Genomic DNA, 27,809 nt, shown 5'->3' with positions numbered 1-27,809 from the left:
ACGTGATAAAAAAAAAAAACCAACAACAAAGTCTGTGTGGTAAAGCTGCAGTGCAGAAGGCGAGGATGGCAAGGGTTAAAGTGCATTGCTAAGGAAGTGACGTTCGAGCCACAATGTAGGGACCGGAAATGGCGATGGAGTTCCGTCCCTGTGGGGCCCACCGGTAAAATCCCAGGCTGTAAAGCTTAGGCCAATCACGTGATTTCAAAACTTGAGGCGTGCTGGAGGGTAGCCAAGTTATCCGGCCGACTGTTAATTACGTTTGCTTTAAAATCACATGAGTTTTCCACGGGCTTCTTTGTATGTAGAAGAATCGATTTTATAAAACCTTATTAGGAGACGAGCGACTGAAGGTCACTCCAGACTACAGACTGGAAAGAAGGTGGCGGGAAGAGATTGTGTTTGCTGATGTGGGAAAGCAGGAAGGGTGGAAAAATCCGGATTTTACCGCCAGGGCCTACCAAGCAAGCCACACAAGTTGTGTCGTAATGGGTGGGAGGAGGAGCGTGACGATCGTAGGCACAACCCTGGGGAAAGATGGAGGTTCAATAGTGAGGTGGGGGGTGGGGGTGGGGGGGGTGTGCGTGAGGCGCGCAGTGCGGCTGCGCAAGAGGCGGCGGACGCGCCGGCGCGCAGAGGGGGCGGGGTGAAAGGTCACAGCGCGGCGGCGGGTCTGGCTGGCTGCGGCGGCGGGCGGGAGCCGAGTGCACCGTGTGCACGTGTGGAGGAGCGGCAGCAGCAGCAGCAGCGCGGCGGCGGGAGCCCTCTCCGCCCCCTTCCGATACTCAGGGCAGTGCTGGGTATCCGCGGCCTCCGTCACTCACTCAGCTCTTTCTCGCGGCGAGGAGGCGGGCTTGTGGGGTAGAGTGGCCTGAGCTGAGGGCGCGGAGAGCTCGGGGCGGCGGGGACGACGGCTTCGAGAGCGGTGGTAACGACGGCCTCAACAGGCGGGGAAGATGAAAGGGTGAGGAAGGGCAGCCGGGCCGGGCCCAGGGGCAGGGTAGAGGGATGTGTGGAGAGAGGCCCGGGACGAAGACCCGGCGGAGGGTGTTCGGCGCCCGGAGGGGGCGGAGGCGAGGCGAGGCTGTTGGCGGGCGGAGGAGCCGGCGCGGGCAGGGGGTGGGGAGGCCAGGGTTGGGGCCCGCCGGACGAGTGTGGGCTCAGTGGGGAGCCGGGGAAGCTATTGTGAGGCGCCTAGGGCACCCTGCTCCCGGCCCACACGGTGTCCGGGTTCCTCTTGTTCACATCCAGACTCCGTTTTATTCACACTTGCGGGCCGTGCAGAACCTTTTTTTGGCGGGGAGGACTTGCTCTTTATGCACAGGGATGAGTATTAGGAGCTGGTGAGTCAACTAGATTAGGGTTGGGTCAGAACGAGTGGAGGAGGGGGAGTGAGCGCGAGCTGTGTGGACTTGGGGTGCCAAAATGTTTAAGGAAGTCCTGCGGGGTCAGTAGGTGGAGCTATTGCTCTAGGAGTTTGGGTTGCCGGGGGTTCTGAGTTACTACGCCTTCTGCAGTTGACTGGCGAAGTTAGGCTTTGATCTCTCGGTTTCCCTCTTGGATAAGATTAGGAATAGTTTTAGTATAACTGTTTCCGTGTGAATAAAATGTCTCCTTGGCATTCGTTTATGTAGTGTTTTAACAATAGGGAAAGAAGTGGGAGCTTATAAATGTTGGACTCGGTAGGAAATGCCCGAGTTTTTCCTGTTACCGTAAGTCGGTTAAGACTTGTAACTGATTTAAGTTAGTGAAGCTGGTCGAACTCTTTTGAGAGTGAAGTTAAATCACTTTTCCAGGCAATGTCATACTGCCTAAAATAAGGGTCTAAAGATTATCTCCGTGTGTCTGTTTGTAGTTGCAGCAGATTCCGAGAATGTTTGATTTGCTTTTAGATCTGTAATATATTTTCTCACTGTGATTTTAACTAATTTTAACTATTGGATATTCATTTCAATGTTGAAAGTCTTGGAAATATTTGCTTCACTTGAATCTGATACAGAAATTTGATTATTTTATATGTGATCCAACATATTTGCGAAGTCTTGTTTTTCTGGTAAATGGTAATCCTTAGGTATGGATGCTGTCTCTGTTCATTTTTTGTATCCTAGTTGCCATACACTCATGTTCTGTTAAAACAATAAAAATGAGGCTGAAGAGTCCCCAGGGTTGAAACTATGTGATGGTTTTAGAAAGGTGGACTCCAAGAACATTCTGAATGTTTAGTTCCAAAATCTTTGATCTAGCTCAGTCGCCGTAGGGTGTACTGTTCTTTCTGATACTTGGCAATAGAAATGGGGCCAAACAATTCTATTTACTATCTACTTTGAATTAGTACACTCATGAAACATTTGTAGGCAGATCCCTACAAATAGTTAGTAGTCAAATAAAACTTTTTAAGAGTTGCAGAATCTAAACCTTACGCCAGCATCCATGCATGAAATTGAGGCTTCAGTTATAGTTCTTACTATGTATGATCAGTAGCTTAGAATTCTGTTCTTGACCGAACAGTTTTAAGATGATTTCATAGAATATTGAATTCTCCGCTTAACTCTCAGGTAAGATGGGGTTTTTATTTTATTTTTGCTTCTTAGATTTTTTTTGTTTGTTTGTTTGCTTTTTTGGTGTTAACTGGGGTTTGAACTCAGGGCCTCACTTGCTAGGCAAGTACTTCACCACTTGAGCCACTCTAACAGCTGTTTTTTGTGTTGGGTATTTTTGAGATAAAGGCGTTAAAAAGATATTAAAAGTTCTTGAGTTCCAGAACTTGTATCACCAGTCACAATGTGGTCAGTCTCCTGATTCTTGATTTGGAAAGTCCTCTGGAAGACTGGTCCTGTTCCATGGTTTGCTAAGTGTTTTATAATATATTGCACTAACTGGACAGTAAGTTGAATAGAATATCTGAAATTCGAACCTGCAGAATCCCCATCTCCAAATCAATCTATTTAAATGTTGAACATTAGTGCCTCTTTAAGCTCTTAAAACTTACCTGGTTTTCCCTCATACTTTTAGTATTTTTATTAATAGTTGCAGTAGAACATTCCATTGTATTGACATGTATTTGCCTTTCCTTCATAGTAGATAAATTTCCAGTTACTAAATACTGCATGTGTTTATATACATGTCTGGAAATGTGAGATATATTAGAGATATTACTCCATTTAAATGAAGTGATGTTTTTTAGTAACCAAGGACATTGTGGCTTGAATTTGTGGATGGTAAGCTGATTATTTATATCTCTTATTCCTCTCTAGGGAAGATGACATTCAAGCAAGAAGAATGCCATAGACAGCCAAGACTGGGGTGGCAATGTAATTAGTCATCAGAGTAATAGTAAAACTAAAGCCATTTTCTCTTCAATTATAGTAAAGAGGTCCAAATTAGTTCTAATAAGAGTGTCTTTAAAAGGGATACGAATGCATGTTGCCAAAGTAAAATTGGGAAAGTAGGTAGAACTAATATATAGAACCATGTCCATTACTAATTGAAACATTAAAGGGAGCCACTTTGACCAAAAATTACTAGAAAATAAAGTAATAGATTGTGTAGTCAGAAATGAAACCATGCTAAAGAATTCAGAATAATGATTACCTCTGAGGGCCTATGGACTGGGGAGGGGCATAGGACATCTTCTCAAGTGCTGGAAATAACTCTGTATCTTTGTTGATTACTAGGCCATACATGTAAAATGTTGAATTGTAAACAAGGTCTGTGATGTCTTCCATATGTATCTTTGGATTTTTTAAGGCAGGGTCTCACTTTGTTGCCAAAACAGTCCTCTTGTCATAGCAATCCAAGTAACTGAGATGACCACTGTGCCTGGCTGCTATGTCAGTAAAATTCTTTTTTAAATATGATACTGCTGTTTTTTGTCAGCCAAACAAAAGCCTGAAGTAGCTTTGACAAATTTTATATACCTGCAATTCACACTCCTCGTTTCTGTAAAACTAATAATTTGTGGATTGTTGGTTAAATGCTGAATTTTAACAAATACTTTGTAATGTCTCCTTTGCTATGTTGAGATGAATTCATATAAAAAAATCTATATGCAGGCGGGGGGGGGGGGTGGGTGGGAGAAATGACCCAAACAATGTATGCACATGTGAATAAACGAATAAAGAAAAATTTACATGCAACACAATTTTTAAAAGTCAATGCAATGTCCTAAAAGAAAGGAGAAATAAACTGAAAATTAATTATAATAAGATCTATTCCAGAATGTAATGACCAGGTACAATTACACTTTAAAGTGTAAGAAGGTCATTTATTTGCATATATCTGTAAATAGTCATTGTATAATTTAGAAAATATATCAGCTACCTATCCTGGTGTGTACATCAGTGACTTGTGCTGTGTTGCCATCAGTGGAGTGATTTCTTTTCTGAAATGTGGGTGACTGTTAGTAAAGCTCTGAACAAAGTGTAATCAAGAATTTCTGTATTAGACTATTTCACTGTCATTCAGACTGAGCACTCATCTATTTCATCAAGATATATATTCCCTATTTATCGTAATTTCAAACATTTTGACCACTGTTTAATATTTCTGCATTTGTAATCAGCAGAGTGGGAAATCGGGACTACTATTGTGATCGGTATAAATTATGTGTTTCTGTTACTGCAATTTATGACCAAATTAATTTTATATTATTGCACAGTAACTTATAGTCAATTAAAAATCTCTTCAAAGTCTTATAAAGCATTATTTTTCAAACTTGGTGTTTTTGCCAGACCAACCTCATAGCTATGTTAAATTTCACTTTGCTATTTCATCCTGTGGATATCCTTCTGTGGATTAGTTATGGCTGTCAACTTTGACATTTGAAGAGAAGTACTTAATTACCCAAATGCTTTTCCTTCATCTTTTTTTTTTCTTTAAATAACATGGCCTGTAGACCAGTAGAAACATTCTTTCCATAATGTAAATGGATTGTAGTTTAAAGCTACAAAATTATATAATGGTACTATCACCCAGCCCTACTTTCTGCCTTCTTCTTTCTATCAATTACTAAAATTAATTTAGTGCTTAACTTACTGGCGAAATATTTGTCTTGTCCAGTTGGCTATTGTGCAGTTGAAATGGGCCTTGTATTGTTAAGTAATTGAACTTTAAAGTTTAATTTAAAAAGTTGGTTATTGGACAATTTGAAGTATATTTGAAATGTAAATATGTATCAATATTTCCTGGAAATATTAGCATCTGAATTGAAGTATGCTATATTAAAAAAAAACCCAACAACTGGGATTTAAGCATTTGGTTTTGGAAAAAAAGTCTTTCAAGTAACTACATATAATCTTAATATATTATTTCTGAGGTGTGAGTTTTTTTTAAGTGAAAAGGTACTGGCATTTTTTTTTTTTTTTTAAGCTCCTATACTTGTTACCAGTTGACTTCCAATTTATACTGTCAGCGGTGTATTAGAGTGCCCTTCTTTTTCCACGGGCAGAATCTGAAAGGGAAATTTGAAAAACTGTAAGAAAATGGAGGAAGGTAGTGGCTACCATCTCAGTCAAAAGTTGTATAAATTTTCATCTGGGATGTGCTGTGTACACTTGAACGTTTGTGAAATGATACAAATAGCTAGTAGCTTCCTTACACATTCGTTTTAAGTACATACTCATGTATAGCCTTTTACTTTGCTGACTAGATGATAAATGCATTTTTCCCTTTTTAAAAAAAATTTGTTATTTAGTGAAGTTAGACATTTTCCACCTTCAGTGGTCATTTATATGTATCTTTGTCATTTAGCCTATTTGTGTAATTACTTGTTTTTAATTGGGATATTGGTTGCCTGAACGTCAGATTACAAAACAATCAAAGATAATGCTCTTGAGATAATGGGTTAAGACATTCAGATTAGTAAATATTGTCAGAGTGATGTCAGTTAAGACCCAGATCATTTGAAAGAAAATTTAAGGTATATTTGCATTGTTCCCCTTTTAATCTATATGGCTTATTTATCTTAAGAACAGAAGCTTACTGTGATACAAACAGCATTAACTAAAAGCAACCAAGTTTTAGTTCATTGTGCTAAATGATAGCTAGCAGTAGTATTACTTCTAAGTTTCTTGAAGTCTGAGCTTTGTTTCATTGTCTTTAAAAGGAATGGCTTGATCTTGAAAAGAGTGGCCAGAGATTTTAAATCACAGGCAAATTCTAATCTAAGTGGTTGATATCTTTGAGTTTTCAGACTACAATAAGAGGTGTTACTAATACCTTGTATGACTTCTATACATGTCACATGTTTGGCATTTCTAGTCTTTGTCTGCACTGCCCCTCTCTGTAAAGTAACAAAAAATGAAACCTTGGAGTTAATATTTGAATTTTTTTCTTTAAAGTACTTTCTTATTTTGTTACTCTGCCTGTCTTCTTCATGACTCTTAATCTTTACTCTCTGTAACAATGTTGTGGCGTCCATAATCTATTAATGAAAAAATTGGTACAGAAGCTAGCCAAGGAGGCTGTGTGTGGTGCTCATGTCTTTAATTCTAGCTACTTGGGAGGTGGAATTTGGGAGGATCTTGATTTTAGGCCAGCCCAGGCAAAAAGTTAGCAGGTGCTCACCTGCCATCCCAGCTGTGCAGGAAGCAGAAATGGGAGGATCATTGTCTAGGCCAGCCCAGCATAATAAAAATAAAACACAAAGCGCTGGGGGCATGGTTCAAGTGGTAGATCCACAGCCTAGCAAGCATTCAAGGCCCTGAGTTCAGACTCCAGTTCTGGGATTTTTAAAGTAGTTTTGTATGGCAAAAAAAATCACCATCATCGTCAGTGGGGTAAACTAAATGAGTGACCATAGCTAGGTGATGAAGGGCTCTGTATGTGTGCAATGTTAAATACATTTCAGTTGGTAGGATATGTATAGCAATTGAAAGATTTTAAGCAGAGAAGTAGTCATTAGGTGGGTGTTGTAGAAAGATTATTCTGATTACATTGTGATGGCATTATCTCCTTGGCTTTGTCATTAGACTTATTAGAATTCAAGCTGAAATGATGGCCTGAACCATCATGCTAAGAGAAAGGGTATAGAAACAGGCAGTGGAGACAGTTGGAAGCAGAACTGATAGGGATTAAAATAGGACAAAACGTGTTTTTTGTCGCTGTGACAAAATACCTTATGTAAACAATTCAAAAGGAAAAGTTTTTGTTTTGTGTGGTTTTGACTCATGGTTTCAGAGGTTTCTGTCCGTGGTTAGCTTGGTTCATTGGGCCTGTTGTGAGGCAGGACATCATGGTCGTTGAAGCATGTGGCAAAGGAGGCTGCTCACCTCATGGTAGCCAGGAAGCAGACAAACACAGGAAGGGGCAGGGACTAGAAATACATTTTGAAGGTACCCTCCCCCCGACCCCCCCAGTGACCTGCTTCCAACCAGGCCTTACTTTCTAACACCCATTGAATGTGAACTCATCAATGGATTGGCCCATTGATAAAGTTAGTTTTCTCTTGATCCATTAATCTCAATAGTGCCACCAGCTGAGGACCAAGCCTTCAACACATGAACCATTTGGGGAGATACTGGATATCTAAAAAGCACATAAGAATACATCAAAGCTGAATTTGTATATTGGATGAAGTAGACACTACGAAAGATGATGTGGTCAATTTTGAGTAAATTGAATTTTAGATAACTATGGAGATCACCAATAAGCAGACAGAAACTATGGAGATCACCAATAAATAATCAGAAATAATATGCTTGAAGCCTAAAATTTGGAAATAGAAACATTAACATTTACATGATAGTAAAAGGAAAAGCCACCTCTTTGAAGGAACTCTCCTAACTGAATGTGAGAATGGGAATGGAAGAAATTTTGACAGTAATTTGAATAGATTATGTCCTCGAGTTGTGTGTACTTTATTAGTAACCAACCAAATGGTGAAATTTTTTAGAGAGCTGGTCCACTTTACCACCACTTTTTTGTTGATGCCTTGCTAAACCTTCAGAGCAGTGACTCAACCATAGGCATACTTCCCAGCACCCCTCCATGCCTTTCCAATTAGTGGTAAATGTGGAAATTTTTTTCACTCAGTAATGGGAGAGTTTTGATACCTAGTGGGTAGAGACTAGGGATGCTGGTAAACATCCTTCATCCCTCTCTTCCTCCCCCAACAAGAATTATTCCCACTCCAAATGTAAATAGTACTGAAATTGAGAAATGCTACTCCAAAATCTAGATGAAATGAGAAAGCCCATCTGAAATTATTGAAAGTAATTAAGTAATTACTTGAAATATGTGAGGGCCTTCTCTACATCTTATAATTTAGTAGAAAAGATAAAAGTATAAAAATAACTGCTTGAAGCAGTGCAGAGATGTTGAGTCTTGGAGGGCAGAAACAATATATTTCACATGAGGTTGAAATCTCTGGGATAAAAGCCTCATGAGTTAATATTTAAGCTATGCTTTGATAAATCCTTTAGGCTTTTAGGTTGAAGGAATTTATTCTCTAGAGAAGTCTTTTGTTCATGTACTATACTAAAGGGAAAAGTTTAGCACTAGATTACTACTAAGAAAAATTACCTACCCTCTAACTTCTGGAAAGTTTTTAATCAGACTGATCCTTGCTAAAAAATGCTTTTGAGTTTCATGCAAATACACCTTTATCAGTACATATCAACACACACACACACACACACCCTGGGGAGTGAAGATGACTCTTTTAAGAGAATGCAGTATGGCTGATCTTGCACTACAATGGGAGTTATTGAACAAAGATCTGATTTCAGCTTTATTGATAATTGTAGCTACGAGCACATTTGTCTCAGGCTTTTATCATCTGTAAAATAAAAGCAGAATAGACCCAATGGTTTCTAAAGGCCCTCTTCCAGATGAAACTACACAAGAAGGGACTAAGTAGTTAAGATTCTATGCCAAGGTATGCCGTATCCATTGAAAATAAAAGCTTTTTATTTTATTTTCAGTTTTTGCTATATAACTTTAAAAAGTCACATTTTATATGGAATCTACTTTTGTGGAGTCCTACCTCCATCTTGTGGCCTTTCAGAAAATTGCCATTAAATTCGTTTTTGCACCTATGGACATGACTGGCATTATTACCTTTAATAATTCAAAACATACAATGTTTGCTGTAATGTGAAGGTCCTCATCAAACTTAGTTGAAAAATTAGTTGCCATTGTAACAGTTTTAATAGGTAAAAGTCTACCTATTATAGGGGACTCTACTTTCTGTGATAAGACCTTTGTCACAGAAATAAGTCCATTATAAAGGGGGTAAATTGGGTCCCATTTTCTCTCACCCCTTTTCACCATTTTATGATGCAATAAGAAGACTTTAGCAAGATGTGTGCCATTGAACTGTGAGTCACATGTAAAGTTCTGTTGTTTATAAATTTATCCAGTCTATGGTATTGTGTTACTGTTGCTGAAGATGGACTAAGATAAGGTGCTGCCTTTTTGGGGGAGAGGACAGGTGTTTGAACTCAGGGCTTTGTGTTTGCTAGGCAAGTGCCTTACCATGTGAGCCACACCACCAGCCCTTTTTTCTCTTTAGGTTATTTTTCATATAAAGTCTTGGTTTTTGCTTGGGCAGTCCTCAGACCACAATCCTCCTGTCTATGCCTCCTGTATGGCTGGGATATTAGGCACATGCCACCATAACTTGCCTTGTTTTTGAGATAGGGTCTTACTAACTTTCTGCCCTGGCTGGCCTCAAACCATGGTTGTCCTGATCTCTGCCTCTCAGTAGCTATGGCATAAGCCACTGTACCTGGCCAAAACAGTACTTCTTGTCTGAGATATGAGTCTCTTCATTTTATGACATGGCTTGTTTTGTAAGCCGTGAGTAAATGTTTCTCACTTCCATGTTGAAAGCTCAAATGTATGTAAGATACAACTAAAAAAAAGATTAGTTTTGTGCTGACACAGTTGATAGTTGATGGGCTGTATAAAGAGGCAGGCAACTAGCAGCATCTTATAGGGCTTAGTACAATTATCTGTGGGTACTTTTGCAATTGGCTGTTGTTTCTGTCAAAGTCTGTCCCACTTTTAAATCCTGAGTCTAAAAACATATATGAAGGTGACCTGGGATGATTATAGATTTGAAAATCAAAAGAAGATAGCATGTCACATGAAATTATTGAGCAAAGAATAATGTAGTTCTTGTAATTGCTGTCTTCAGTTTCTATATTTAGGGTTGTAAAAGTCAAAGAAAAACAGTGGGTCACTTGGCTGATTTAACTTTGACACCTACAACTTGAGGCTTATCCACAGAGAAGTCAAACTAGTGATAAATGAAGGCAGTCTACATTGTTAAATTTACTAGAAGTAAGCTGGCAATCACTGTACTGGTCCAAAAAAAAAAAAAACAAAACATGTTTCTGGGTCAAACAATACTAAATTTGAGCCACAGCTGCTCTATTAGTTTGTGTCATTCATAAATCAACATACAGTATACCAAAGTAAAATCAGCTCTGATCATGTAGCATAATTTTTCCAGGGACATACTCCATTTCTTTATGCCTATCTTCAGCCTCTATTTCCCTCACAGTATTCCCAGATTTAGAATTGTACACATGCAGTGGGAATTTTACCAAAAATAGTTTCTTTATTCTTGGGGAATAGTTAGGAGTCCTTGAGTGGATGGCCTGAAGCCAGAGAATACTGAATCCTATACATACTCTTTTCCTATACATACAAATCTCTAATGAAGTTTAACTTACAAATTAGGCACAGTAAGACACTAGTAACAATAACAGTAAGATAGAAGAGTTTTAACATACTGTAATAAAATGTGAATGTGGTTTCTCAAAATGTCCTATTGTACTGTATCCTTCCGATATGAGATTATACAGTACCTATGTGATGAAATAAAGTTGAGGTGAATGACATAGGCATTAAGCAATTAATTAAGAGTTACTTGATTACAATCACTGCATAACCAAGATGGCTACTACAGGTAGGTACCATATACAGTGCAGGTACACTGGACCAGAGGATGGTTCATGGCCCAGGTGGGCCTTGAGTGGGAAACCAAAAGGATTTGGCTTGCTGTTTAGAATATTGTTTAGTTTAAAACCTGTGGATTGTCTTTTTCTGGAATTTTCCACTTAATTTTCAGGCTGTAGGAAAACAAACTCTAGAAAACAAAACCCCAGATAAGGGAGGACTACTATAATTTAAGTGAGTGTTAAACTGGATAGCATACATAATAAGCTTAATTACAAAAGAAAAGGTTCTAAGGTGGAACTTTTCACTTGGGAACTCCCTAATAATACATTACTGCTGGAAATGTAAATGATGCAGCCACCATGGCAAATAGTAGTCTAGTGATGTATTGCTATTCTATTACTACTGGAACAATTACTACAAACTTCATGGCTTAAATAACACACGTCCATTGCTGTTCTTGATATAAATGTCTGAAATGGATGTCACTGGACTTAAAAGTGTTGGCAAGTATAGTAATTTAAATAGTATGCAAAAAAACTGATGACGACCTAGAATCTCAGCATATGACCTTGTTTAGAGACAGAGTCTTTGGAAATGAAATAGTGGTCATACTGGATTAGAGAGGATCCTAAATCCAATAACCAGTAACCTTCTGAGAGGACATAGTGGGACAGAGTCCATGCTGCAGAGAACACAAGACCACATAAAAGTAGAGCAGAGATTAGAGTTTGAACGCTACAAGCCAAGAAATGCCTAGGGCAACCAGAGGCTAAAAGAAAACGAGGGATTCTTACCTAGAGGCCATGAACCTATTGATAGCCTGTTTTCAGACGTCTAACCTCCTGAGTGGTGTTTCTGTTGCTTTAATCCACTGATTTGTGGTCATTTGTTAAACCAGCCCTATGAAAGTAATACAACAGAACTCTGTTTATTCTAGAGTTTCTAGGGGAGAGTCCATTTCCAGGTTCTTACAATGCGTCTGTATTCTTTAGCTCATTCTTTATCTCATTCTTCACTCCTCCCCATCTTCAAAGTTGGTGTATGGAGTGTCATGAAAACTCTTGTATCTTCCTATTGCCACATTACTCTAGTTCTTAAGGACTTCTGTGATTACATTGGATCCATCTGGATAATCTTCACATATTTTACATCTAAAAGGTACTTCATCCATGTAAAACAATTTATGCAGTGTACTTTGGATTAGGACATTTTCATCCTTTGGGAGCCATTTCATGCAGTTTAGTTTAGTTTTGCTTTTTTTTAAATTGCCATACAGCACTGTAATCCTACATCTTATTTATCTATATCATAATGAAATACTGATATTCAGCAACAAAAGAACCTGGGAAACCTTGAAAACATGCTACATGAAAGAATACTAGTGGGAAGGATCACATTATTATGTGATTTCATGTATATGAGATATCCAAAAAGGGCAAATCTGTAGAAAGAGAAAGTAAATTTTGACTGGCTGGGGTTAACAAAAGGATTGCAGTATAAACAATTTTGGGTCTGGTGGGAATGTTTTAAAGCTAAATTGAGGTGATAGTTGTACATCTTTAGAAATAGTCAAAAAAATCGTTGAATTTAGCACTTAAATCAGGTGAATTTTATGGTACATCTATTATACCTTAAGAAGGCTATCATACATCTAAGTTGAAAGCTTGTAAAAGAAAACCAAAGTCTTTGTGACCTTGAATTAGGCAATGTTTTGTTCCTCCCCCAAACCCTAAGGTATTGGTGATTGAACCTAAGGCCTTACAAATCGCCCAAATGCTAGGCATTCATTTTACCATTCCATCCCAGACCTTTTTAAATTTGAGACAATGTCTCACCTTAATTACTCAAGCTGGCCTTGAACTTATTATCCTCCTATCTGAGCCTCCCAAATAGCTGCTGGGCAAAAATTTCTTGGGTAAGACACTAAAGACACTAAAAACCATAATTCTAAGAGACAGTTATCAAAATGTGAAACTTCTCTTAAAAAGTACTATTAAGAAATGCAAAAGGCCAGCTGAGGTGGTGAGACATGCCTGTAATCGCAGCTAGCAGAAATCAGGCAGATCACAGTTCAGAGCCAGCACAAGTAAAAAAGTTAGCAAGTCCACATCTTAGTCAATAAGCCATACTGGATGGCACATTCTTGTGGTCCCTCCCAGGTATACCAGAGGCCATAAAAGAAGGGATAGTGGTCTATAGCCAGCCAGGGGAAAAACAAAACCTACCTGAAAAATAACTAAAGCAAGAAAGGGTTGCTTTCTAAAGGGTTGGGGGCTGGGGTCAAGTGGTAGAGTGAGCCCCCCCCCCCAAAAAAAATAAATAAAAAGCTGCAGGCTGGGGAAAATTCATTGCAACATGCATAACTTACAGAAGTCATACCCATGATATATATGTATTCAAAACTAAGAAAAGTCAGTTTAAAAAAATCAGTAAAAGATTTGAACAGATGTTTTTATTACTGAAAGGCATATAATAAATTAAAGCTACAGCAAGATATCACTACAACCTATTTAAAAAATTTTAAAATAAAATTTAAAGGTTGATAATGCCAGATGTTGGTGAGAATGCAGAACTGGAATTCTCCTCCTCTTACAGTACTCACACTCATCATAGGTATTTACTAAAAGAAATAAAAACTTACATTTACACCAAACCTGTATACAAATGTTTATATCAAGGTTATTCATAATCACCAAAAACACGCCTGCACAAGGCCCTGGATTTAATTCCCAGTACTGAAAAAAACAAAGAAAAATGATAAACCGTGGTGTACCTATGCAATTGAAAGCTACTCAATAACAAGCAGAAATGAACAAGTACCAGTACAATAATGTGGTGAATTGCAGAGACATTAGGCTGAATCAAAAGCCAAACAAGGGCATATATTTTGTGATACCATTTATTTGACATTCTTGAAAAGACAAAGTTAAATAAAGCTAAGAGAAAATGAGCCCTAAAAAACTGGAAAATAAAGAACAACTATTAATTGATACAAACTGAAAATTGCAAGCTGGTGTGCTTGAGTAAACTAAATCAGTAATTAACATTAAATTTGACTGAAACAGTTATTCCGGTTGTCTCATTAAAGGAATAGGGCTCAAGTATATGCTTTGTACATACAGATACACTGTTTGTTTGCTAAGAGATGGGGGTTTCATTGTGTTGCTCAGAGTAGCCCAAACTTCCAGGTTTAAGCAGTCCTTCTGTCTCTACCTCCTAACTAGCCAGGACTTGAGGTGTGTACCATGTCATCTGGCCATACTTTGAATCTAAGGATACAGGGAAGTTAAAATTATAAAGTATATATGACAGAACATTGATTAGATGAAAGCTGTACATTTGTATGATGAACAAAATAAGATGAGTATCATCAGCAAAAAGGAGAGATATTTCAAAATTATGAAAGGGTCAAGTTATCAGCAGCTCATTACATTCCCAAATTCTTAGGTTCCTGCTAACAACTTGAAAATACATAAAGTAGAAAAAATTTTAAAATACACAGAAACGTTCCTGAAGCAAACATGGACAGAGCTAGAAAAGCAAGAAAGAACACTTCCAAACTTTTGTTGAGGCCAACATAATCCAGAGAAGAAAGCCTATCAAGAAGATTGATTACAAGGAAAGAAAACCAGGTGTAAGCTTTCTTGAAATATCATTTGGACAAAGAGGAGGTAAAAGAGGAATACAGCCAAGGATCGAATCCTTCAACAGAGATTGGGAAAGCTACAGCTGAAACAGATTTGGGGAAGATCAGAAATTCAGTTTTCAATATGTTTACTTTAGGCTGTCTACCAGAGATGCTTCAGATGTGAGAATTTGGAACTCTGGAGTTGCACTTTAGGCTAAAATCTGGAAGTTGGCAACATAACATTGTGAGACTAAGATCATCTAAGTATTTTATGTAGAGAAGGTAAAGTTAGGATTTGAATGTGAAGTATCCATCAAAAAGAGCCCATACTGGAGTTTGGTCCCTAAAGGTGGTACTGTTTTGTGAGGTTCCTTATTCTTTGGGAGATGGGGCCTACATAGAGGAAATGGGTCACTGGGAGGTATCCTTGAAGGTCTGTATCTTGTGTGTGTGTCTGCTCCACCCGTAGAATTGGTTCTCCTCCATTACCCAGCTTCTTTGTATACACATACAAGCACACTATATATCTTTATCAAACTTACTATATATTGTTGCTATTTTGATTGTTTTACTTTCTCCTTATACTGTATCTCTCTACCTTCCCACAGAAAAAAATCCTAGTCATCTTTCAAGACCTTCCCCAAGGTCTCTTCCACTCTATTTTAGTACTATTAATAGAAAATTGTACTGTATATACTTATCTTTTCCTAGTAGGTATAAAAAAACTCCTTTGCATATTTATTAAAAGATCATTGGTTTATGATGAAACCCCTTACTATGTACAGTTTCATGTACACCAATAAAAAACTGATTTATGCTTTGAGTGAATAATTCTGATTTCATACAACTGTAGAAAAGTGTGAGGAAAACAGTCTAACAAGGATTTATAGTCACAGAATTCTCAAAAGCTCTATTGAATTTTCTCAGCTGTTTGTGGTGTTATACACCTATAGTCTCAGCTACTCAGGAGGCAAAGATAGTAGGATCACTGTTCAAGACCAGCCAGGGCAAAAAAACAACCTGGGAATGGTGTTTCATGCATGTAATCCCAGCTGCTTGGGAGCAGAATCAGAAGGGTCATAGTCCTAAGGCTGGCTTGGGCAAAAGTGCAAAACCTTATATGAAAAACTATACTAAAAAGCAAAAGGACTTGGGCATGGTTTAAGTGGTAGAGTGCCAGTACCACTAAAAAAAAATCCAAAACAACAAAAAACTATTAGAGATGTTGAAGTTAAACAAAACAAAAACTTAAATTGAAAGTTCTTTTGTTTGGTTGTTTATGGTTGCATGACTATATGGTCATTTTCTTGACATTTCTACATATCCCTTAGGCTTATACTGTTAATATTACACATCACAGGCTTTTAAAAAAAGAGTTAAACAAGGAAAGTAAAAGCTGCCTATTCTCCCATCTAGTACTAACCAGGCCCGACCCAGCTTAGCTTCTGAGATCAGATGAAATCAGGAGTGTTCAGGGTGGTATGGCTGTAGACAAGCTGCCTATTCAGTAAGGATTCAATGTTATTTATTGTATTTAGGCTTTCTCTGTCTATCCTAATGGAAACTTTTTTGTTTTAATAGTTAACTTTTATTAGACCCATTCTATCTTACTGTGCTATATAACCACCTTTTATCTTCATGTAAGAAGTTGAGAAATACCTGGTCGTTATCCTTCAAGAATACACTTGAACTCAGGAGACAGAGATCAGGAAGACAGCAATTTGAAGCCAGCTCCAGGCAAATAGTTCCAGAGACCCTATCTCAAAAAACCCATAATGAAAAAAGGGTTGAGTGGCTCCAGCAATAGAGTGCCTATCTAGCAAGACTGAGGCCCTGAGTTCAAACTCCAGGGCTGCCAAAAAACAAACAAACAAACAAAACACCAAAAAATTTGAAGCCTAGTAATTAGTAATCACCAAGAAATCATTCTTGAAGATTTTAAAGCCTCAAGTTCTTCTTACCATTTAGAAGCTTAACATCTTAGCTAAGTTACTCTTTATTGTTGTTTACATTTAAGCTTCATAATGTAATTTTTCAATCACTTCTAAAATACAAAGTTTAATAGGACTTAACAACAAAAAAAACGTAATTAGGGGATCTGCGGAGACTGGCGCTGCAAGTTGTGTTGCAACATTGGGTTGGTTTCAGGGTTTGTTCCACACCTTGTGGAGAGCACTGTCAAAGGAGGTGAAGGTTACAGACCACCTCTGGGACAAATACTATCATATCCCAGAGTACAAGAACTGGAGAGAAAAGGATTGTAGAAGCAGCAAGTAAAAAACCGACTCTGAAGTTAGAGGGCCATCCCAACAGAATGAAAAGCTTGGATTAGAAGAACAAAAAAGATTCCACACCTCCTATGGAGGAAATACTAAAGAATGAAATACACAGAAAAGAAATGAAAATAAAAAGCAAAAGATTTTTATGAAAAAGGAAAACTCAGTAAAGAGACCAAGGAAGAACTTCTGCCTCCACATATTCAAAGTGAGGTTGAAGGGCATGCCTCTAAGTCCATTCAGAAAATGCAATGGGGTGATTTTTTTTTTTAGTTGTATGAAATGAATCACCACACCCATTAGTGGCACAATGGTAAAAGTGTAGGTAAGGCATGATCCCCTTATTTTAAAGAGTCCTGTATTTTACAGAGTAACAGTATTTGCAGATTTTTTTTTTTTTAAAGATATGAGCGGTAGACAGTAGGGAAGTGAGCCCAGTAGATATTCATAAACCCAGTTTTAGGGAAAGTGTCATTTACTTCAGCCTTAAAGAAGAAAAAAATCAGGGTGTGCTTTATTTTATGAGGAAGGCAAGAATCCTACACAGGAAATTCATGAGAGTTTTCAAGTACTTAGAAGAAGACCCTATTTACTCGTGGCTAGAATGCAAAGGAAAATTTTTTACTTTAAATCTAGAATTGGAAAGGAAATTAAAAAACAAACCTGTGTCTGCTAAGAAGATTCATGTGCTGAGATTTTTAAACAGAAGACGTACACTAATATAAAATAATTGCTTGAAAATTTAAAAATTGAGACAGGAAGGCTGAAGTTCTAAGTGATAGTTAACTAAGCCTAAAAAGGGTACTTGATACTATAATTTGTATGTTGGAGCTAGAGTCTAAAATAGAACAAAATTTCTTTCCTCAAATTTTGCTTCTAATTCCTTAGCAAGCAAAATGTTATCCAAACTTGACATTGCAGAGTGATACATCTTAAAGAATTACAGCATAATATACTGCATCATATTTACCCCTGACCAATTACATTAACTTTAAAATTTTATTTTTTTCCTTAGTCCTTGGGTTTTATTTGCTTTGATTTTTAATTATTTTATTTTGCTTTTTTCAGTACTGGGGCTGGAACTGAGGGCCTTCAACCTTGAGCCACTCCACCAGGCCTATTTTTGTGAAGGGTTTTTCGAGATAGGGTCCAATGAACTATTTGGCGGGGCTGGTTTTGAACTTCAGTCTTCCTGATCTCGCCCTCCTGAGTAGCTAGGATTATAGGAATGAGCCACTGATACACCTGGCTTACCTTAAATTTAACATTCCAGAAAATACTGTTTTAAAAACTACTATACATTTAAAAACATCTTTTCAAGTATTTTTTTTCTGTATAAACAAAAGTCAGATTGTCAGAGTTAGGGTGTACTTTTTTCTTCACAAAACAATGTATTACAATATTTGTGTTAATAATATGTACGTAGGCTGGGTGCTGGTTTTTCCCAGCAACACAAAAAAAGGCAAATAATGTATATAAGCAACTCTGTTAATAATAGTGCTCGCAGTAAAAATTGTGTAGATTTATATTCAAGTTTATCCCATTTGATCAGACTTAGTTAATAGGACATATTAAAATTGGGTTGCTGTTAAAAATTTCTTTTTTTGATACTTTTACAGGCAAAACAACTTTTTATGAATCTGAAACTTTTTAGCTTTAATCCCTTTTTCCATGGAACCAGTTGTTTTGATTACCTGTGATTTCTTAGAAATGCTCCTATTACATTCTTGATAGTAATTTTTAAACTGTTATCTTTCAAAATGTGGATTCCCTTGTTTTAAGAGATTTCTGGTTCTGAAAGGGTCTTGGAAGTATCTAGGAATGTAAAGCTGAAGCACCCTATTTGTGATTCTGGTGTAGGTGGTTCCTGGACCACAGTTCTTAATGAACAGAATGCACATAATTATCATGGACTTGAGTTATTTTCTTAGTATAAATTTCTGGAAGTAGGATTAGTTGAACAAAGGAGATGTACTTTTTAGGCTTCTTCTTTGTATTCATAGTGCTAGAGTGTTCTCAAGAGATATATCTGTTTACATTCTCATCTGCAAGGTATAGTATAAGAATACCAGTTGTGTATGCCTTGCTGAAGTTAGGTATTATCAGTCTTTTTGACCAAGTAATATACACATATCTAAATTTTTTGAACTGAAAACTACGTGGAAAATTTTGGCATTTATTGTAGCTATTAATTTGGTCTTCTTAGTAGCTGTTATAAGTTAGTATATTTGTCCCTAAATGTGTACAAAAGCCCTAAATAGAATTTGGGTTGAATGCCTGTAAAATTTGCTTGTAAGTGGAATCTTTCTAGGAATATAAAGTCACAATAAAGGAAGTCACAATAAAGGGTTGGACTTGTCAATCTTAAGAAAAATAACTTGGTACCCTTTAAATATGATCATCTTAACAAATGAAGCTAATTATATATTATTGAGTACATTTTGGTTTGTTCCAGTAGCCGGATCGAGCTGGGAGATGTGACACCACACAATATTAAACAGTTGAAGAGACTGAACCAGGTCATCTTTCCAGTCAGCTACAATGACAAGTTCTACAAGGATGTGCTGGAGGTTGGCGAGCTAGCAAAACTTGGTATAATATGGTTTTTTCCTTCCTTTTAAAAATTTGTGTTCTTCAACAGTACCTGTTAACATTAGTGGATGAGTTAGTAATTTAGTTTACTGTTTTTACAAGTGAGGAAATTAGAGCTGGTCTAGGTTTTGAGAAAAATCAAGATAAAAATACTTGAATTTTTAAAGGAAATACTTAGTGTTTTTTATTATTTAGTGTGCACATATATGTTATCACAGATCAGCTTTATTACAGAGAAAGCTTACCTTAGTGTAAGAGGTTTGAGGCCATTGATAATGATAGGATAGCTGATTAAAATTTAATGCTGATAGCAACAACTTAGTCTTTTAGAAGGGGAGGGGGAGATTAAATAAAATATGTTATTTTGTCTACTGAACTTTGTATCTTTATATTTTCCATGGCAGCCTATTTCAATGATATAGCTGTAGGTGCAGTATGCTGCAGGGTGGATCATTCACAGAATCAGAAGAGACTTTACATCATGACACTAGGATGTCTTGCACCTTACCGGAGACTAGGAATAGGTAAAATTGTGGGGGGTGTTTTGTTTTGTTTACTTCTTCAGAAAAGCATAAGTACATTGTTACTGATTTGAACTATTAAGTCAACTTCTTATTTCTTTCAGGAATACTGGGAAAAGGGTTACTGAATTTTATAGAATGAAGTGAAAATTAGTACTATATTAATATAATTCAATTGGAAACCCTGTATAAAGTTGTCCCCTTTTGTTCACATTTTGCTTTTTATCTATCTGGAAGTGTTTGTATAAAAAGGTTGCTCTTCTAATAGTTTTAAACATATATAGCTATTATAGACAGAGAACAAAAATTGGAAAAGTAAGGATGTCTAGTATATACCTCATAAATTCTGTATTAGGACTCAATAAGGACTTAAAGATGACAAATAGGTGTGGAATTTAAAGGTTGATTTATGAGGTTACTTACTTGTTGTTTGTCTTAATAGGAACTAAAATGTTAAATCATGTTTTAAACATCTGTGAAAAAGATGGCACTTTTGACAACATCTATCTGTAAGTAAAATAATGTTCTTATCTAAAGAGTTTAGTAAATTGTCAGTAGAAATACTATTTAAAACTTTGGAAACTGCTCACTTACTGTATATTTGAAAATGCCATGAAAGTATAGTTATCCCTTGATATCTGAAGGGGATTGATTTCAGGACCCTCTACAGATTACAAGCATCTGAGAATGTTCCATCCCTATAGAAAATGGGATACTAGTTACATAAGGCCTAAGCATATTCTCCCATATACTTTTTAAATTTTTTTATTATTTTTTTTTAATTATAGAATTTTTATTAGGATATATTTTTAAAAAATTTTTATTGTTTTATTATTCATATGTGCATACAATGGTTGGGTCATTTCTCCCCCCCGCCCCCACCCCCTCCCTTATCACCCACTCCGCCCCCTCCCTTTCCCCCCCACCCCCTCAATACCTGGCAGAAACTATTTTGCCCTTATCTCTAATTTTGTTGAAGAGAGAGTATAAGCAATAATAGGTAGGAACAAGGGTTTTTGCTGGTTGAGATAAGGATAGCTATACAGGGAGTTGACTCACATTAATTTCCTCTGCATGTGTGTTACCTTCTAGGTTAATTCTTTTTGATCTAACCTTTTCTCTAGTTCCTGGTCCCCTTCTCCTATTGGCCTCAGTTGCTTTTAAGGTATCTGCTTTAGTTTCTCTGCGTTGAGGGCAACAAATGCTAGCTAATTTTTTAGGTGTCTTATCTATCCTCACACCTCCCTTGTGTGCTCTCGCTTTTATCATGTGCTCAAAGTCCAATCCCCTTGTTGTGTTTGCCCTTGATCTAATGTCCGCATATGAGGGAGAACATACGATTTTTGGTTTTTTGGGCCAGGCTAACCTCACTCAGAATGATGTTCTTCAATTCCACCCATTTACCAGCGAACGATAACATTTCGTTCTTCTTCATGGCTGCATAAAATTTCATTGTGTATAAATACCACATTTTCTTGATCCATTCATCAGTAGTGGGGCATCTTGGCTGTTTCCATAATTTGGCTATTGTGAATAGTGCTGCAATAAACATGGGTGTGCAGGTGCTTCTGGAGTAACCTGTGTCACAGTTTTTTGGGTATATCCCCGAGAGTGGTATTGCTGGATCAAATGGTAGATCAATATTTAGCTTTTTAAGTAGCCTCCAAATTTTTTTCCAGAGTGGTTGTACTAGTTTACATTCACACCAGCAGTGTAAGAGGGTTCCTTTTTCCCCGCATCCTTGCCAACACCTGTTGGTGGTGGTGTTGCTGATGATGGCTATTCTAACAGGGGTGAGGTGGAATCTTAGTGTGGTTTTAATTTGCATTTCCTTTATTGCTAGAGATGGTGAGCATTTTTTCATGTGATTTTTGGCCATTTGAATTTCTTCTTTTGAGGAAGTTCTGTTTAATTCACTTGCCCATTTCTTTATTTCTCCCATATACTTTAAATCAACTTAGATTACTTATTATAACAGTGCAATGTAAGTGCTATGTAAGTATTTGTTATACTACATTGTTTCAGGAGTGATAAGGAAACAATAGTGTACATGTTGAGTACAGGTGTAGTTTTTTTCCTGAATACTTTTAATCCAGGATTGGCTGAATCCACAGATGCAAAAACCATGGATATGGAGGGTGGGCTATAGTTAAGATGTTTTATTTTAATAATAGTCATGGAACCTCAGACAAAACACATATTGAGAACTTCAAAGTCATACAGATAAAACCTGGATTGCAACCCAAGTGTTCAGAGTTCAAGATCACTAATACCATTATATTATCTTTTCTCATGTCATACTGTTTGCAGTCTTGTGTGTTTTGTTCAGGGTTGTCAGTTACTTGCTCATTTGTACTAGAGTTTAATCAAAATCAGGGATGGCCTAACTGAGATTATACTAGGATCTCACAAAACTGCAGTTTAAGGGCCAAGACTGAGATCACAGCCAGGAATTTGTTCATAATTCATTGTAGTGATGAAAGATACTAAATTATGCAATGTTATTTTGAGGAGTGATTAAGAATGCTCAAATTTCTTCATTTTAAAATGCAGCATATTTTCTGTTAGTCATAATAGGGCTTTTGACTCATCCCTGTGGTTATTTAAGTCATTTTTAATTACAGGAATCTTTTCTCCTTTTACAGTCAAGTATGAAAGAGCCCTGTCTGTTAACTGTTAGACTAAGGACTATTAATGAGCCTCCTAATCTTAATCATCTACCTGGCCAATGGAAGAATTAGTTTAAAAGTATAAGATTGTCAGATAGTTTTCTGATATAATTAACTAATCTTGTTGACTACTGGTAGTGTAAAGAATGTAAAAGATGTCATGATATTCTGATTTCAACCAGTTTGAAGCCATTCGTGATAAAGACTTAAAAACTGATGAAATTTTAAATTACATTTTGTTTGTTGTTACCCTCTTACATCTTAGGCACGTCCAGATCAGCAATGAGTCAGCAATTGACTTCTACAGGAAGTTTGGCTTTGAGATTATTGAGACAAAGAAGAACTACTATAAGAGGATAGAGCCTGCAGATGCTCATGTGCTTCAGAAAAATCTCAAAGTCCCTTCTGGTCAGAATGCAGATGTGCAAAAGACAGACAACTGAACAAATTATAAATGAACTTTCTTGCACTTGCTTGTCGCCAAATAAAAGAGAGGCCCGTTGATTCCCCCCTGCCCCCTCTTTCTTAAGCTTTCTGTCTCTTTGTTCTTGTTTTTCTTTTCTTTCCTCTAAAAGTTTTAATACTTTCAAAGACTTTTAAAAAATAATCATGTTTGGATTGTTTTAGGTTTTTTTGTTGTTTTTGTAAGGTGGTTGGATTGAAGAAAGGACAGTAGATTTGTTTAGTTTCATAGTTAAGATGTGGTCCCAAATATTTGGGCATCAGATGATTTCAAATTTTTTAGCTGATTTTTTTTTTTTTTATGTCCTGCTTTCACATTGAAGGGCAGAGTCTACAAATATTTGTTTATTTGAAAAGATAAAAAGAAGCAGCAATATCCTGTTCTCTAATTCATAGACAAGTTTAGTGTGTTTGTGGTACTTTTGAGTTTTTAAAGACTTAATTTGTGGGATGTTAATCCCTAGACAATGCCTTCACTCCACCTTTAGTCCTTCTGAGCATTCTCAGGAGTTAGACCTTGTTATCTTAGTAAAAAAAAAAAACAAAAAAATACTAAGCTTATTTAGGTTTTTAAAGCAATTGTTTTTTCTTTTGCTGATGGGTGGGGCAGTTTGGTAGGTAGGTAGTGTTATATTTTGGTCTAAGTATTTTGAGTTAATTGAGTATTTGCTTTTTTGCTGATGAGTGGGCTGGTTGTTAGCAGGTTTGTTTTTCCTGCTATTGATTGTTACTAGAGGCATTAACTTCTAGAGTGTGGGTTGGTGAGATTAATTTTTTTTTTTTTAATATCCCAGCTAGAGAGATGGCCTTTAACTGACCTAAAGAAGTTTGTTGTGATTTAATTATTTCCTACTATCCTTTTCTTTCAGTAAGTCCAACAATAGTTAGTCTACCCTTAAAAATTGAGTTGATGTCCTTGTAAGTCAGTATCCCTAAATAAACCTGAAGCAGGTATTTTCTCTTGGACATATTAAGAAATACCTAAAAGGAAGCTTATATACATTTGGCACAATAAATTCATTTAATATCAACTAATTCAGGCTGTTAAAAATATGGCCACTGAACATTTGATTATATAGGAAAGAATATCTAGACAGTATTTTTGAGAATAAAATAGCTATGCTATTGCTTATCTGTTGGAGAACATCCCAGATTTGCTTACACTCTGTGCCTACAATATTGAGTTTAAGGATTTGGAATAAGAGGAATTGTTAAGCAGATTGCTTCTATTCTTGGAAAGGTAGAAGTATAAAGTGTTAATGATGCAAATATCACTGTGATCTCCTCTACTGACAGGTCTAGTTTATGCTAGATCATTTTCTGGCACGTAGGGAGTAGCTTTGACAGGTTGATAACTTTTTGTAAGATGCGAGATGTCTGAAATTCATTTTCTACCCATTGTCCCATCTTTAATATTTAGAATTTTTAGATTGTCAGTAGTGATGGTTCAAGAAATGTTCTCATTTGACTTTAAAAGAAAGTTTGAGTCATAATATTTGTCCTTTTATGTAAAATTCTAATGTAAAAGTCTCATCATCTCTGAATAGGTTAAATGATAATTACTTCACAAAATGTTTGTGTACACTTTATAACCTTAAGTTTCTGAGAATGTGAAAGTATAAAGTAAAATAGACTTCAGCAGTCTTAATTGAGTGCCAAGAAAAATACAGAAAAGGAAGGTGATGGATAAACAAGTTTATAAGGTTCTAATCTTAAGGTAGTAAAAATGGAGAAAGATCATGTTGGTTTCTTGGGTATCAGTTCCTTAAAAGTCTAAATCTGAGCTTAAAGAAAAGTTTAGCAGTAAGCACCTTTACCTTCATGGATAAGCTTCAGCTTGCTCTTGCCAAGAGAAGAGTGCTTGAGTTACAGAAAACATAATTAGTTTGAAAAGTCCGCCTTTTTGTAAACTTCCAAATATCAAAATAGATTTTGATATATGAATGAGTTTTCTGAGATGACACTGCCTCTATTTCTATAACATTTCACCTGGACTATCTAAGCAGTCCTATGAATGTATCCCTAAATGCGGTTATTGAAAACCGAATAGCTGCCTCATGAACTTAAGTACATGTTATTTAAAGAGGGAAAAAATATTAAGTTTGAATTGAGTACATAGGCTTCCTATCATTAGTTTCTTTTTCCACACCAGTCAATGACTTAACCTAAATTCTCAGTATGTATAATGGACTAATTGTCCTACATCAAAGTTGTATTAAATAATTCCATCCACTTACAGAGGAGGAAGATGTGGAAGAGGTAGAAGCTAGGCACCAGTTCATATACCTATGAGTTAAGCAATTAGTTGAGTTGGTTATTTTTGAATGATAAAAATACCTTTGAGGTAAAACAGCTCTATTAACTGGAAGATCACAGGATATATCCATCATATTTTTCAGGACAGATAGTTTTTATTTGGGGCAAATAGGTTAAAATTATACTATATGGTATTTGCATTTAGGTTCTAAAAGAATCTGTAGAGAAATCTGTGCAATATGTAACTTGCCCAGATTAGTTTTCATTTGGGGAAATGAGTTCTGAAGTATCTCCAAAGCAGTTTACTCATCAATTGAAAGTCCTCCAGAGAACTATTGGGAAACCGTGGTGTATGGTGGTAGAAAACAAAAGCTCCCTCAGTTTTTTGGAGGGAAAAATACTTAAATGGCTAAGTTTACTTGGTGCAGTTAAGAATTAAATTTGTCAATTTAACATTGCTGTTACATCTGAAATAAACTATGTGATGTTCTGCTAGTGATCTGTGATGTCTATAAATGTCAAAGGAAACCCTGCATTGTGCCGAATTCTGCAGTCTATAATTATACGTAGTCATTTTGTACTGTTGCCATACTGTTTTACTTACTTTCATACTACTTTAAGATCTAGTTTAAGACTCATGAGAACAGTCTAGGTGTAATTGAGGCACCCTAATCAGATCTTTTGGAACTTAATCAAAATACTGCCCAGTATCTGTAGTTTAATCACAGTGAGAGAAAAACAGATCCAAGGAGATGTCCTGCTTTATTATCAGTGTAATTGTTTAAAATGCCTGTCACTTTAGGCTGCAGTTGCCTAATTAGTAATATGTATTGAGTATAAAGGATATTCAGATATTTTTCTTTTTTGTAGTGAGTTTAGTAGTTCAGTGAGTTTGAGAATTGCTTTGTGCTTGTTTGTCTTCTAATACCAAAAAAAAAATTAATTTTAAAGATTTTCCTTAGGGATTGGAGATATGTAGCTCAGTGATAGAGTGCCTGCTCAAGATTCTAGGTTTGATCCCTAGCATCGACCCTCCTTTCACCCCATCCTCCCAAAAATGTCTTTAGTGAAATTAATTCCATATGCTTAATACTTCTAGACAAAATAGTTTTAATTAGGAGTTTGCTTATTCTGCTGAAGAAACAATGGATGATCATTATCCATTGTCTTAGTTGGCAGCCATGACTGCATCATCTTGAAGGCTTCATTGGAGCTGGAGAACAACTTTTGTTTGCTCACATGGCCTCAGTTCCTCACTATGTGGGTGTCGCCATAGGTCTGCCTGACTTAGCTGGTAGCATCTGGCTTTCCACAGAGGCCTTAATCCTCCAGAATCAAATTTTATCCAGCAATAAGTGGGAGGAGAGGGTTAATGTGAAGCAGTTGCTATTTACACAGTTTAGGAATTTAAATCTTGAAAAAATAATGGCTTTTTAAAAATTAATTTGTGATGAAAACCTAAATCTAATTTGGGAAGATGAACTATTGGATAGAATATTTTGGTGTTTCTGAACATTGACTTATATGCTCCTTGTTTATTTTACCGTCCTCAAAAACTTAAGATGTCTGAGCTCATGAAGGAGCTAAGTAAATGAAAGCTTGTGTTAAATGGCTGTAGCTTTAACAGGATATCTGATTAAAAGGTTTTTATTTCTTTGGAGCTTATCTAGTTAGCTAATCTTTGAGATACCATACTGGCAATATCGAAAGTCCTTTATTGTAAAGATCTGAACAATCTTCAACGCTACTTGTCACTATCACTATCAGTCTTCTACCCTGAAGCATTGTAAAACTGTCAGGTACTACATGTGTTTCACTTAAAATTTTTTGTACAAATGTATTGAGTAACTGTTAAGTTCTGGAAATACAGTAGTGACCAAGGCAGATAAGGTCTATGGAACTTTAAAAAGTAAGTAAAATTGTATTTTAAGTAGAATTCATGCCTAAGTGAAGGTGTCTCTCTACTAAAGTGAAAAACAAGTCCTCCATGAATCTTGATTGTCCTTTAGCTTTGGGAGGGACTTGGAGAGAAATATTCCCTACAGTGACCTGTTTTTAACATTTAACATTAGCTCAAATATAAACAAAAAAGCCTTAATTCCTATAAAAGGACTGAGTATGAAAGGGAATGGAAAAGGTGTAAGTTCAGAATTTATACCCGAGAAGCTATGTATTGTAAAAGTTTGACACCATTGTACATAATTTGTTTCCCTAGACTTGTAGCTTACCCATTCTACACTGCCTCCCTCAAGCTACAATTTAGAAATAGCAGACTAGCTCAAATCTGGTGATATTTTAGCAGTAGATCAAGTCAGACAAATGAGTGAGTGACCTCCCATATAACACAGTTTAATCTGTTGAAGAGCATATTGCAAATATACATACCTTTATCTATCTATCCAAAAAGTAAACAGCTGCTGCAGGTTGCTGGTGCCTCCTGCCTATAATCATAGGTACTCAGAAGGCAGAAATCAGGAGGATTACAGTTATAGGCTAG

At 36.6% G+C, this 27,809-nt stretch overlaps 1 protein-coding gene across 1 annotated transcript; it reads left to right on the top strand.

Annotated features, from left to right (window-relative positions):
- The first annotated feature begins 42 nt into the window (after window positions 1-42).
- Window positions 43-23,655, top strand: Naa50 (N-alpha-acetyltransferase 50, NatE catalytic subunit). Its single transcript, XM_074073169.1, has 5 exons — window positions 43-163; window positions 19,268-19,404; window positions 19,809-19,928; window positions 20,368-20,434; window positions 22,860-23,655. The coding sequence occupies exons 1-5, from the start codon at window positions 129-131 to the stop codon at window positions 23,035-23,037; spliced, it is 537 nt and encodes a 178-aa protein (XP_073929270.1). The 5' UTR covers window positions 43-128; the 3' UTR covers window positions 23,038-23,655.
- The last annotated feature ends 4,154 nt before the right edge of the window (window positions 23,656-27,809 follow it).

The sequence above is a fragment of the Castor canadensis genome, chromosome 5, assembly GCF_047511655.1.
Source record: "Castor canadensis chromosome 5, mCasCan1.hap1v2, whole genome shotgun sequence".
Taxonomy (NCBI): Eukaryota; Metazoa; Chordata; class Mammalia; order Rodentia; family Castoridae; genus Castor; species Castor canadensis.
Note: the sequence above shows the minus strand (reverse complement) of the source record. Positions and strands in the feature narration are given on the sequence as shown.